The sequence below is a fragment of the Crocodylus porosus genome, unplaced genomic scaffold, assembly GCF_001723895.1.
Source record: "Crocodylus porosus isolate Cpor-Errol unplaced genomic scaffold, CroPor_comp1, whole genome shotgun sequence".
In the NCBI taxonomy this organism is placed as follows: Eukaryota; Metazoa; Chordata; order Crocodylia; family Crocodylidae; genus Crocodylus; species Crocodylus porosus.
This window is the reverse complement of record NW_017728906.1, coordinates 197,484,818-197,499,233: the sequence shown is the minus strand read 5'-3', so window position 1 is coordinate 197,499,233 and position 14,416 is coordinate 197,484,818. Positions and strand designations below refer to the sequence as shown.

Here is a 14,416-nt window from a genome sequence, read left to right as displayed (position 1 = left end):
CCTTCTCCGAGTGCCTTTCAAGCCTGGCAAAGACTTTTTGTCACAGATTCACTCAATAATCTGATTCACAGATTCATGCTTGTCAGGTTACAATAGCATGAAAAACTGGGCATAAAATGTTTGTTCATCTCCACCTTCTCTCTCCCCCTTTCTCTTCTTCAGGGCATCGCTAGTTGGATAGTTTAATTCCAGATCAATAACAGGCTTCAACTACAGAAAGAGATGTTAAAAAGAGGATGGCATTCAATCGTTCTCTGTGTCCACAGGGGCCAGGACACAAAGTAATGGGCTTAAATTGCAATAAAGGAGATTTAGATTGGATACTGTGAAGAACTTCCCAACTCGGAGGATGGTTAAGCAGTGGAACAGAGTGCCTAGGGAGACTGTGGACTCTCCAGCATTGAGCAGGGGATGAGATGGTTTAGACGAGGATGCTCCTGCCTTGTGCAGGAGGTTGGACTAGATGACCTGCAGAGGGCCCTTCCAGCCCAGGTTTTTCTACACATCTGTGATGTGAAGAAACCTCATCATGGATTACTGCTACTGTGTTCAGCAGTTCTAAACATATACGGTAGAGGGGGCTGCAAGTATGCCTCAGAGCAGATCGGCAGTTTTCTCGTTCCTTCCTCTAATGGGTGAAGTACCATTTGGGCGATTTTCCAAGCAAGATGGGAAGGGGAGCTTTGATAATGCTCAGGCATCTAACACAACGTTCTTCACAAGGGACTCTCCTCTGTACTTCTTTCTTCTATTTAAAGCACATCTGACAACCTTCCTGGCTTTTTCTCCCAGACCTCACAAAGTAACGTGTACTGCCAACTCTAATAAATGTTGGAAAATCATGATGCAGACTACCAGAAATCATGAGATTTGTTTTGACTTATCGGTTTGTTTTTTTAGCTTCTAAGTCTTATGCTTCACTTTTTCAAGCTTTTCTCCCCAGTCACAAAAGGCTAGAAACTGACTTCCAGTTTTTTTAAAGAAAGCTAAGATTCTCATGCAAACTTCCAGGAGTTGGTGCTGAACCCCTCACCCCAATAGCAAAAGACCTGTGATAAACCCACAAGCATTTCCAATTTTTCAAAATGAAACTCACACAAACTCTTCCTCTGTTGTTTTTCCTAGAAATTTGTCTTTTAGATGCACTATGATGGTATCTGCAGATCATATAACTTCATTCTCTTTGGGACAGACCCCACTGGCCCGTTACTTACTGAGCTGAAGCCTGATCTTTTCATGGTTCAAGGTCCCTCCCCGCCCACACACTCTGTAGTAGCCAAGACAATGCACCATTGTGAAAGCAAATAGAGCGTGATGGAAAGGGCAGTGCTGGCTTTATTTTACTTGGCATTCATATAGCAGTAATGTTACCAAGGGGTGGCACTCAGGTCTCCCTCACTCTCATATTTCCGTCGGAAGGAACAGAGCCACTCTGCAATGTCAGGATAAAGTACCGTGTTACACTTGGACCATACTAATGGCACTTAAAACGTGAGTGTCTTCAAGTTAAAGCTTGTTAACTCCTGCTAAGTTCCTTCTGGGCATCCCAAAGTTACGCCACTTTAGGCGAGTGTTAATTCTGGGCAGTGCTACACAGCTCCTATTAGGGTAACTTTAGTCTGCAGTCCTCCAGGATCCCAGGATGCACCACTTCCAGCCCCCTCCCCAAAGCTAAGATAGAACCTAGGGGTCCTGGTTTCTAGCCATGTCCCTGCTTGTCCACCTTCTAGTGGCAAGTCAGGCAAGAAAGGGTATCAATATGCAAATCAGGCCACAGATTTAGTGTGGCCCGAGTATAAAGAGTAACTTCACCTTTCTGCTGTGTCAGCACATGCAAGTTGTTCTACTGCCATTATACCACTGGAATTAAAGCAATGGCAAACTACTGCTGTAGATGAAATGACACAAACCTTTAGCATGAAGGTAGTGATACGGGGTTAAATGTGCTTACACTGGCTTACCTTGTTCCCAGTTAGGAAAAGAGATGCTGTAGCTGTATGACTGTGACCACACTACAGTGTGTACTGGCATAATTGTGCATATAAAAAAAGGAGGACCTCAGGAAGAATGTCTTGCATTCACAAGCTTGTCTAACTCTGTCCTAATAAAAGAGATCACCCTAAGAAATCCTTGCCTCACAGATTTTTTAAAAAGTCATACTTATAAGTAACATACTTACGGCACAAAAACTAGGTGTGGATCAGACTTTAAACTAATGATGACAACTGGGGTTCGGAAAAGATAATGGATTTTTGTGGATCCTAAATCTCAAAGTAAATGTCTAGAATGATTTACAGGGCAGTTGTAAAGAAAGTGGAATAGTCTTTGATTAAAGCTGGTTGGGAAATCCTATTTTACTTCTGCAAGCAAATGTGGCCAAGGTGACTTCATTCAGCTTATTTTCCAAGGAAAAAAAATGATTTATTTGAACAAAATTTTGCTCATTCCAATGTATACAGAAACAGGGATAAAATTACCTCAGGGTAAATTATGCCAGCAAAGGGATTGTGTGTGTCCACAGCTTACTCTAGCACAGTGGTTCTCAATTCATGACCTGCGGGCCAATCAGCACACTGCTGCAGGCCATGTGACATCCCATTAAATGGATACACAGGAAGTAAGTTGTGTGGGTGCAGCCCACACAATACATTAGGTGCATCTACACAAGATGCTTTATGGTGCATTAGCCTAAATTTAAGGGGCATTAAGGCATGTGTCTACACATGCGTGCCCTTAATGCACTTTAAAAATGGCAATTTCAAGCTAATCATGCCTAATTTCGATACCTGCAAATGCAGGTAACCTGGGTAACCTGTTGCAATATTTTACTACCCTCCTAGTGAGAACATTCTTCCTAAGTGTCATCTTCTTGTGTGTCCAAAACAAGTGTAAATCACAGCAGAGCAAATGCAACATGCATTAAGGCCCAGAGAGATTGAACTAGACATATAACAGATGTCAGCCATAAGTGTAACTGGAAGGAGTCAGTTATTAGTATGACGAAGATGGAATCGGAACACATATAGCTATGGTTTTTGATCCACAACAGGGTTTTTGACACTGGATTCCTGTTTGAAATCTCCAAGTTTATCTTGTGAATCGTGTAGGTATTTGCCCACCTAACAATGCTAACATTGCATTGCACCTCACACCTGGTATCCCAGGTTAAGAATTGCTGCCCTATAGGATAGAAAAGAAGCAGGTCAAAATGTTGGTGCTTATAGATTCAAATGAAATTTTCAATGGAAACTTTCTATCTCTGTTCATTCTCCCCCATTTTGAAGGATTTGGTGACAGTATTCAAAACAACAGAGAATTTTTTTTTTTCATTAAAAGTGTTCGCCATTCAGGAGTTATCCCAGCCAAATGCTACAAGACTGATATATTTTTTTCTTAGGCTGCGTCTCAGTAGATAAAGTTGGGGGGAAAATGTATTATCTCAGAACAGTCTGAAACTCAAACATTCGGCAGAGAGAGAGGAAAAAAAATCAGATTAAAACCTTTTGTTTTCCCCTTTTGACCTGAACTACCAGCTAAATTCAGGGTCTTGTGGACTGGCTTCTTCCAGGAGGAGATATTGATAGAGTCAAGTATTTCTTTGAGGCAACTGTACTTCTTACAAAGAATGCCTCCCAAGGCCCAGCTAGCTCCCTGACCCCAGCAGGAATGAAATAGCATGAGACAGTGTCTTTGCTCACAGTTCCAAGATATTGCTTCATCCTGCTTTTTACTCTCAATTTTGCTCAGGGTTAGGCTCCCAATGCCTTTCTGGCTACCTTAATTTCTCTGCAACTTTCCCTGCTGTTGCAGCTGCTTCTCCCTGAGAGATGTAGTTGTAATCAGGTCAATCCCATACCCCTGTCCTTGTAATCAGATATATAGGAAGCCCTTGGACTACATGGGCCAGCCTCTGCTAATCTAGTCCTTCCCATTGTTTCAGCTATCACAAACCAAAGGGGCATCTATTTGCTCCCTATTTAGCCTGAGTGGAAGGTGCTGATCACATACAACAGCTCCTGTAAGTAGATGTGATTACCTACCCTTCAGCAAAACTATAACACAATGCCTCTAGGTCTAGCTTTGATAAGTATTAAACTAGGTAGGTATTTCTTGGCTTGGCTGTTGTAAAATAAGTCTTACAGTTCCAGGGCGCTTGTACACATGACAGGGGTTTAATGCCCATGGTTTTATTTTATGCCCCCTAAATGGAAATGGTGGGGCATAGATAAAACCCTGAGAACTAAAACGTTTCTCCATAAATTTTTCTGTCACATTATAGCAAGGGGAACAATTTGGTTTTTGTTGTCATTGTTGGAGCCGGAGCCGGAGCCGAAGCCTGCCCGCGCCAGGGGGCAAGCTGCCAGTAGGCTGAGCAGCCCTTGAGCTGCACGGGGCCCTGGTTCTTTCCTCCACGGTGGAGGGAGAGGGGGAGAGGCTCCACAACAGCAAGGATTGGGTCCCTCGCCACTTCTGCTTGAAAGCAGAGTCCTGCAGCTGGCAGGATGCCTGGGAATGGGCTGGCTTGCTCCTAGGGCAGTGCAGGAAGGCAGCTGGTTTTGCTGGCAGTGAGAAAAGGTGATGGGGATTATGCATGGAGGGCTAGAAGCCTAGGCAGGCTTGGGGAAGTTTTGGATCAGGCATCTCCGAGCGGTGGCAGCACCTGGCCAGTCCAGCACCCTGTGCACCATCCAGCCACCAGCAAACCCAGCTGCCTTCCCGCACTGCCCCAGGGGTGAGCCGGCTCATTTCTGGGTGGCCCTAGCTATCCTGCCGGCTGCAGGAGCCTGCTGAAGGCAGAAGCAGTGACGGGCCTGATTCTTTTTTTCAGCAGAGCCTGTCCACCTCTCCCACAGCTGGGGAATGAGCTGCCAAGAGCCAAGCAGCCCCATAGCTGCAGGGGCCCTCAGTCCTTCCCTGCGCAGCAGCAGTGCCCCCAAGGCTGCCTGGGTGGGCTGCTAGTCCCAGTTCAGAGGTAGCATCTGGCCCGATCCAACTCTTCTCTGACCCCGAGCTGGGGCAGCAGCCTGCTTGGGCGGCCCCAGGGGTGCACCACCACAGAGAGAAGGACCAGGGCCTCCTGCAGCTCAGGGGTTCGTCAGCCCGCCAGCAGCTTGCCCCCTGGCCGTGGGAGAGGTGGGCAGGCTCCACACACAAAAAAAAAGGCTCGGGCTCTTTGCCACTCCTGCCTTCACCAGCTGCCTGTTGAAGGTAGAAGTGGCAAGGGGCTAGATCCTTTTTTTCTCTGTAGCCTACCCGCTGGGGGATGAGCTGACAGCTGCATTGTTGCAATTTGCAACCTGAACTACATCTGGATGTAGTTTAGTTTGCAATGATACAATGCCATTTAAACCCCCCCCAAAGTCTTGCACGTGTATATTGCGACGCCACTAAGCTACACAAAGTGACATTTTTGTCATGTGTACACGTTAATGGCGTCACATGCACAAGCGCCCCCCAGATAGCATTTTATCCTTTGCCTGCTCAGGCCACTCAGACTGTCAGAGACATGTCTTGTTGATTCCTCCCCGTTACTCCTCTGAGCTGTACCATACCTTCCAGGGGTTTCTGATGTGGATGCCTTCCTCTTGTTGTAAATGCGCATCTCCATTGTGGCGTTCTTTGTCCCGGTTTCCCATTGTCATTCAGAATGCTATCCTAAACCACGGCTAACTTGTCACACTTTCCTCTAGCACTTTATCAGTCAGGATAATCACTCTTCACTCACAAGCTCTGTGCCTTATGTATTGACTTTAGCAACCAGACCTTGACAAGTCAGCTGCCTGGGCTGGAGATAGCAGTGGCAGTGATGTAGCTGTGATGGTCCGGGGGTAGAAGAGAAGTATGTTCTGTGAGGCAAAGTAATAACTTAGTTAGACTAATTGAATTGTCACCTGGGAACTAACTTACTCGTAAAGTCAAAAGCTCTGTGCAGGAGTCCTAAACACTAATTCAACCCTCTGTCTAAAAGGCATTATGGACTGATACGTGGTTCTGTGGCAACTCCCATCTCTACACCTACCATGTAAAGACAGTGGCTGAGTCAAGAAATGCAGAGCAATCAATAGGAAGCTCTTCTCAATAGACTAGGAATGAAGTTTAGGGCTGACTGGGAATGAAATAGGCTGAACTGCGCTATCCCAACTCTCCTGCCATCCTTTATTCTCCGCAGCAGGAACCTCACCTTATCCTCAAGGAGGGAAAATAAAATCAGGCCTAGAAGATCATCCAGGACTTCTTTTTTTTCTCCTTTTTCAGCTGCTGCCAAAGTATCAGTGTTACAGGATGAGCTAACGCTGCATTGATTATTGAATTATTTAACAATCCGTTTGCAGCCATCCCTTTGTTGCTGACGGTCTTCACCTGTAGCACATTACCTGGGCTCACAGGTGGTCTCCGTGATGCCACCAGAAATTAGAAAGAGATTCTCTCTTGTCCATGAAATGGGAGAAGGAGAATACCAGTGATGTCAGCTTTCTGTTGGGCTTGCAGTGTTGTCAGGTGAAGGCTTCCTGTTTCAGGGATGGATTCTTAAATAGAAATACATGGTTTTGCCCCACAGTTCTCATTGGTGCTAATGGCAGCTGTACAGCTCGAGATGGATGCATGGAATAGGAACAAGCAGCCCTGGTTCTCCTCTGGTTTCTGATGGTGTAAATCAGAGGTCAGTGGAGATGCATCAGTGTCAATGAGAGGAGAATCTGACCCGGCAGGCACAATTTGGACCTCATGGCAAATTCTTAGCGTCACACCTTCTAAGTGTCACTCCAGTGGTACTTAGTTAAAAAAATTCTGCATTGAGGAAATGTCCTGTGGTGGGGAAAAACGGGTCTAAATTGCAATTTGCTCTCCAAGTGACATTATGGTGTGCTAGATTTGTGCAGCAGAGGTGATTAGCTGAGGGACAGGCCTATGCTGAGGGATATGTAGCGTTTCTGGTTTTGGAGCGTACAGAGCTGCTTAAGACGTACGGACTTCCCTTTCTGCACAGAACTGCGTATGTCCATATGTCTTAAGCAGCTGACCAGGTCTCTCATTTCCTAGGCAGGTGCCCTAAGCACTAAGTTACGAAGCCAAAGGTGAGCAGGTCGGCCGCCTCTGCCTGCATAGAGCTGCCTGCCTGGCCTCAGCTCCAAACCATCCGGGGTTTGATCTGTCTTTGGAACCAGGAACTCAAGCAATGTTTACCCTTCGCAGGCAAAACTCGATCACACCACACCTTAGGTGTGAGTTGAATATTTCGATGGCCATTTGGGGTTGCTACAGCATGCTGAGTAGGCCAAGTCTAGTCACCTAGGGATCTTGTCAGGCTGTAATGAGTGTAAGGCTAGAATAGGATTGTGCTTGGTGACCTTAGATGACTAAGAGCTGTGTCAGTGTGACTTGGGCACCTTAGAGGTGGAATAGGATCTGGGCCAATTTAAACCAGTGAGCTCAGGCACCAGTAACACTCTTAACGGCAGTCGCACAGAGCTCAGCATGAGCTAATTGCCTGGAGATTTATCCAGCTTCTCAGGTGGGTTTGCAGCTCGTGCTGAGCACAGGTACTGTAGCTCTGCTGCTACCAGGGTAAGGGCCAGCTCATTTCAAGCTAGCTCAGGAGCGCCCATGCGACGCTGCAGTCACAAGGACCGTGGTCCTCCCCGAGGTCAATTCTCCATGCAGCCCGTGGGCCTCTGTAGGTGCTGTTGTAATAGAGATAACACATAATCAGATCCTCAGTGTCCAGTGGCCTGGGTGCTCACACGCCGATCTTTGTGTAGGAGAGTCTAGTGTTACTACAGGGAGCCGTAATATAAAACGGGAGGCCATGCTGACTGGCTGACAGCCAGCTGCAGGCTTGTTTTCCTCCGTTGTCCACGTTCCCTTAGTCCCCTTGGCCCATGTCCTTATTCCCCCACTCCACACAGTGCTTTTTTTTTAAAAAAAAGCAACGTAGATCCGCGAGGTGATTTAGTGGTATGGCTCTCCACCTCCGTGCAGGAGACGGGGGTCAGATTGCAGAATGGACTGGAAGGGACAGGGACTGCGTGTGCTACAGAAGCAATGTGCTGGTCTCTGTCAGGAAAAGAGAGCGTCATATCTCTTAGATTCAGGTGCCTCTGGCTGATTGAGACCTGTGCCCTAGTGTCCGAGGAGTCTCTACCCACTCAACGTTCAGAGAAAGGAAAATAAGTGATGCACACGTGCCTCTTCTTCACTGGCATTATACATTCAAATAGGAGTAGGCAACCTTTTCCAGCAGTGGGCCTAGGTCACAGGGTGGTGGATGGGTAAGCTGGGCACTAAGGTCCAGCCACCACTGCTGCTCCTCCCAGTGACAACAAGGGGAAAGCACCTGCAGCCAAATGTACCTGCGCCCCTCCACTGAATGCCACCAAAACCCCGCGTCCACAAGCCAGATCCAGTGGTTCCACAGGCCAGATGTGGCTTGTGGTTGCTGTCTCCTGCATTAGAAGGATTGTGCTGTTATCAGAAGAAATTGCATGTAGGTGAGATGCTTCAAGGGAAGAAAGGCCCCCGCACTTATCACCAGCTAAGTGCATTATTATACACTGCAGTGAGCCAGGAAAGGAGGTGGTAGCGAAAGATGTGGCAAGAAGTAACGTGCTTATTACTCATTCATCCCACAGCAGGGACAGAGCACCCTAGCAATTAGACCAAAGGAGCTGGGTTCAAGACTTAGATTTTATTTCAGGCTACCTCTGGCCGAGCGCATGAGGATGGCTGCAACGTGTAAGCTCCCTGTGCCCGTGCACTGCGCTCTGGCAGCTCCAGTATGCAGGACTTTGCACAAAGGTTAATTTATGAGTGAACCTAACCTGTGCTGATACATTTCTTCACATGCATTCTGTGACATCAGGGTGAAGTATTATTTTGTCAGATCCTTGTATCCGGGGATTTTATTGCAGACATTATTGCCAGTAACCTACGGGCAGAAGAACCCAAACCTGGGTTAGACACCAGTGGATGCTGGTTGCCTCTGGTCACTGAAAGCGCTCGGGGAGACGTGTGAAGTCCTCTTCAAAACATAGGCCTTCTGTAAAGGCTCCCACCAAAGCAATTTCCTCTGTCCCACAGGTTGAATGTGAAGCCTGGGGAATCGTGAAGTGTTAACTAATAAATGAGTAAGGGCTTAGGTTTGGGGCTCCTGGGCTTGCCTGCTTGTTGATTGCTTGATGGATGTTCATTGTCTGTAGGGGATGAGCGGCCAAAATGTATGACCCACTGAAGACTTCAGCATTGCAAAGTGTTTAGAAATTCCCTGTATAGGCAACCAAAACTTTCCCAAATGTGGGGAATCCTAGTGAACATCTAGACCCTCTTGGCAGCCAGCTGGGACAGGCCTTCTGGGGAAGGGTGTGCTAGCACAGTTCTCTTCTACCTTGAAGGACACATAACACTGGCAGAGTCTCCCTATGCCTGAAGAAGTGCAATTGTGCCCAAAAGCTTGCAAAGAATAATTTTTCCAACTATTTAGTTGGTCTAATAAAAGATATCACATCTACCCAGACAACCTTGCCTGCTTATGTCCTTAGCTCAACACGGCTACAGCCAACAATCCTAGTGCAGTGTGATACACAGGGACTGTAGGATTCCCCTGTCATAATTTGCATGCATGAAATGTTTTGGGGCCTCAGAGGAAAGAAGTTATCGGGCCCCAACCTTCAACATCTACTCATATGAGAAGTCCTTATGAGAACTCTCCTCCTGGACAACGAACTGCAAGGGATTGACTGCTACAATTTGCACTTTCAGGTGATTTCAGTCCGTGGCCTAGCCTCACTTATATCATAGCGCTGCACAAGCAATGCACCTCCGAACACCTTCCACTCAATTATTTAAAATTCAGTTGCTATGGAGCTGCCAGAGGCGATCAGTTAGAAAGAAATGCAGATGGCCTCTGGTTTTGAGTTCCCCCTGTGCTTTGGTTAATTTGGCTTGTGAAGGTATTAGGTTAATTAAATGCCATGTGTTATATGGGGACTGACTGACTGCGTTTGTGGATTAATAAGTACCCAAGCGTATTCTGTACCTGAAGCCTGGAAGCCCGCAAGCTGCCAACCTGTTACTGGACTGAGAAAGGAAGGAAAAGGAAAGAAGTCTTGGTGAAATGAAGAGACTTGACTTTCTTTCTACACTTGCTTTTCCGGACGGCCTAAAGGCAGAATCGTTGATTGCAGCTACTTCTGTTTCTCCTACTAAGGATCACCCGTTGCTGGAAAGGCCAGGAGGGCATTAAGTGAAGAAGGGGAATGTACTCCATTTGGGATACAGGATCCTGCAAGGCAAAGTAATATAGGAGAGACCATTCGCAAGCAACTGGTGAGCCAGGGGTAAAGCTTTACTTAAACCGATATCTGGCAGCTCTTCGCTTAGGCGAGGATCTTTGTTGAGGACCTTACTGTGAACCGGGAAAGAGAGTGTCCTGCAGCAGGAGGGCATAGTTACAGTCGCTGTCCTGTAACAGGAGGGAGAAAGCCAGACAGCTGACACCCCTCAAGAGCCTGGGGTCGCTTCCCAGCACGTGGACTGTATAGGTAGGAGCCGGGGGAAAGGGCCGCATTTTGCAGCAGCCTTTTGGGAATGCTAAAGGGACCGAAGCCACCAGCATCATGCAGCCCTGCCCCGAGGAGATGGACAGCCCAGAGAAAGACCAGGGCAAGTGGGCTCTGCTCCGAAATGTGAACCAAGCGCTGAAACCCTCGACTCTCCTATCGGTAAGAAAGGGCTCACCGGTTCTAAGCACTGCTGGTGACTTGCAAACTCCTTGGACTCTAGAGCATGTTATGGCTTAGTCCTTATAGTACCTGTGAAGCTTTCTCACACGCTCACATCATTGCTTCTTTGTCGTGGCCCCCTCTGCACAATACAACCTCCCTGAGCATTTTTGCAGAGTCCCTTGTCTGTCCACATTTAACTTCCTCTTACAGATCCACTTCTTTACTGGGTGCAGTGAGTTGAGTTGACTTGTATATAAATTACCTATTGTTCCCCCTTCCTATATCTCTGCCTGCCTGTCCTTAGCTTGTGAACTCCTTGAGGCAGGAAGAGCCCACATGTTTTTAGAAAGTGCCTAGTGATTAAAAGATGTCTTGGGTTTTTGGGTGCAATGCTGTCTATCCTAAAATGTCATCAGGATGAGCCACAGCACAGCGCATTACATGAGGATTACTGACCAGTCGGATGGAACTGATTAATGGGCGAACTAGAAATCACTGTGAAATACCCTTTGCTTTGCTAATTCCTGTGGGACCTGAGACAAAACCTATTGAAGTTTATGGAGAGACTACCATTGACTTTAGTGAGCTTGACTTACGCCCAGTAAAAGGAAAAGGAAAGAGGTCAATGCATATTTGTAGTGATTGATGCAATTGAGCCGCACAGTCCTTTTTGGTCCCGCTGGGTTAGTCGGGGACTGCCAGTTTGGTGGGTATAGATAAATCTAGATCGAACTGATATGTAGAGGGTGATTCTAGGAAATGACTGTTCTGTCTGTTAGCCAGTCAAACCACTTATTTTATTTTTGCTGTCATAATACATGACCTCTAGACTGCAATAGGTAGTCTTAATAGCAATATGGTATAGCTTTTGCTTGCATTTGCTTGACCAAAGTTTGGGTAAGAGAAGAAGAGGCAGAGGAAATGGGAAAGCAGGGATGTCGGAGGTGAGACTAGTTTTAGCAGCGTGAGCAAGACAGGTTACAAGAAGTAAGCTAAAGGTTGCTCAATGTATTTTTAGTGGTTTTTATGCCAATTAGATCTGGTTTAAGACAAGATGCAGCTTCAGCAGGGGATAAAAATAGCCATATGAATATTGGTTGGAGTAGAATCTGTTGGGAATATTTTAAAAAATGCTGGCCTTATTTAACAGGCTGCTTGATACTGAGCTAGGCAACAGCACATAGAAATCTGGGTTCCCCCTTAGGAATCTTTGCTCTTCAGCCTTGAACTGCAGGTCTTGCCGAATAGCCCGTCTGCAGATGAGCTGAGATAAGGGCTCTGTTAAAACTTAATTTGAAACCTAGGTGAGAAGTCTGTTTCCCTAACCGGCTGGCCACCTCTTGGAGAGGTTTTGTAAGACTTTAGGACTTAAAGACATTAATTCTGAATTCTCTCAAATGTTAACGCGATTATTATTTCTTGAGAGGAATGCACATTTTACAAATTTTAATCATTTGCTTGAGAAGCCTTACCTGTGCCGCTTGGTCATTTATAGCTTATTGGTATTTTTAATTTGCTATTAACATTTATTGACATCTAAGCTTGTGAGCATTTAATTTTGGTGGGACTGGCTCTTCAAATCTTTCCTGGCTCCCAGAATGACTCTGGGGATCGACATACCACATCATATAATGCAGAGCATATAAACTGCATTTGACTTTGTGATATTTGGCTACATTTTTTCTCGCAAGGGCCTGGTGATATAATGGGCGCATGAAGCTAGGCCACATCAGTACTTATGTGAACACGGCTCTAACAGGGTAGCCTGAAGAAACTTTTTGTTTTGATAAAATGCATTTTTTATTCTACTTTTGAACTGCCAAGAGTGTTCTCCAGTGACTAAGGACAGAGGATATAAGATCTGGGTCCTACACTTGGCTATTCCCCTGACCTACTGGGTGACCACGATCAAGTTACTTAACCTCTCGGGGCATTGCTTTGCCCAGCAATACAGTGGGGATTGCACTGTCCACCACTCATTGTAAATGCTTTCAAGTCCTCCGAACAAAGTAGATATCTGAAGTATTAATATAAGTGAAAGTAAAATGAAGCCATACATCACTGATCATACATATTTTTCCATTCCTGTTCTACCAGGTTCTCAAGCATAAGAATAAAGTAGCTAATATGGTAGTATTGGAGTGACGTGGCCATGATGGTCCAAGAAATAGGGGAGAGGGAGGGAATTTTGTGGGAGATACCTGTTCATTGGACCAGTTGCATGGTTGAGATAGACAAGCTTTTGAATGTGATGCATGCTTTTGGATTCTTTTGCTTTTAAGACCACTATTTTTCCTGTCACTTCTGAAGAGATTTTGATTATATTATAACAGATTCTAAGGGTCCGATCTTGAGTTGATGGAAACTAGCACAGTTTTGTCAATCCCCACTTGGCTTACTGACTTCTGTGGTCTCCTTCATCCAAGGAATTTAATGCATTTTACAATGGTGAACAAGTATTATGATGAAGATAGCGCATTCCTGTTGATTGAAGCCAAGTGAGAATCGGGTCTTAACATTTCAGAGCGTTGTAGGAAATTGTAGTCGTGCGACTTTCGCTGAAGCTTGAAGAGGTCTACGTGACTATATCTCACACAATATATAGTCATATAGATCTCTTTCTATATTGGGTGGCATGTTTGAAGATGTTACCTTCCCTCCCTAAAGCTGCAGAGAGCCACCGGTGGACAATCCCCCACCCTCAATAGCTTGCAGGCTTTTGGTGTGTTGAGGGGAACTGAAAAGCATAGAAAACATACCTATCGTAGAAATATGGGGTTGATCACCTATTCCATCTGCCTGCTCGGAGAGATACTTTGGTCATTCTGGATAGACATTTATGAAATAACATTAAAATACAAAGGATATAAATACACCGAAGAGGAAAACTAAGACCTCAGGGAGGAAACAGAAGAGATGCCCATGTTGCTGGTACTGGCCAGGGGTAGAAGATCCATCACAACAGGTTTGGGAGCCGTCTGAAGTACAGTGCCTCTCTTACTCGATTCCAGAGGACATGTACAGGTCCGTATGGCATTCAAGAGATCACCCGTTATCTCCAGTCCTGTAAAGACATGAGTCATCTGGGCTTGACGGTGTTTTACTGCTTTTTTGTTTGGAGACTAGAGATGTAGCTGTGGAAAGCTCAGCCCCGCAAGGTATTGAACGCCCTCAGTTTCCAGGGCTGGCAGAGGATCTGGAGCAAACTCGGCACCTCCTGAGAACAGGGTCGGAGCAGGGAGAGAATCAGATGTTGTCCCACGAGAGCTACGTGGGATCGTAGGACAGTCCCTTAGGGCTGGAAGGGACCTCAGGAGGTCAATGGGCCCAACCTCCTGCTCAAGGCAGGATTAGCCCTATGTAAACCATCTTATCCAAGTGTGCATCTAACCTGCTTTTAAAAGCTTCCCAGGATGGATACTCCAGAACCTCTCCGGGTAGCCTGTTCCAATGCTTAACTACTGTCATAGTGAGAAAGTGCCTCCTAATTTCCAGTCTAAATGTGGTTGGTTGTACCTTGCATATGATTAATTTAAAACCTATGTACAAGATCTACACATGCATCCTGCAGCACATATTCCAGGGGGTGGGCAAAATGTGGCCTGCAAGCCAGATGCAGCCCACCAGGCCATCCCATCTGGCCCGTGGGGCCCCTAAAAAATTTAGAAAATTAATATTTATCTGCCCCTGGCTGC

At 46.1% G+C, this 14,416-nt stretch overlaps 1 protein-coding gene across 4 annotated transcripts in view; it reads left to right on the top strand.

The window, feature by feature from the left end:
- Positions 1-14,416, top strand: part of MYO7A (myosin VIIA) — a 160,908-nt gene that overhangs the window by 48,476 nt on the left and 98,016 nt on the right. For 3 of the 4 annotated variants that reach the window (XM_019530448.1, XM_019530446.1, XM_019530447.1), the window contains exon 1: positions 10,026-10,718. The exons of the other annotated variant lie outside the window; for it this stretch is intronic. In XM_019530448.1, the coding sequence (XP_019385993.1) occupies positions 10,614-10,718 (105 nt within the window). In that variant the 5' untranslated portion in view covers positions 10,026-10,613. Of the gene's footprint in view, positions 1-10,025; positions 10,719-14,416 lie in introns of those variants that run through there. 4 annotated transcript variants of the gene reach the window in all.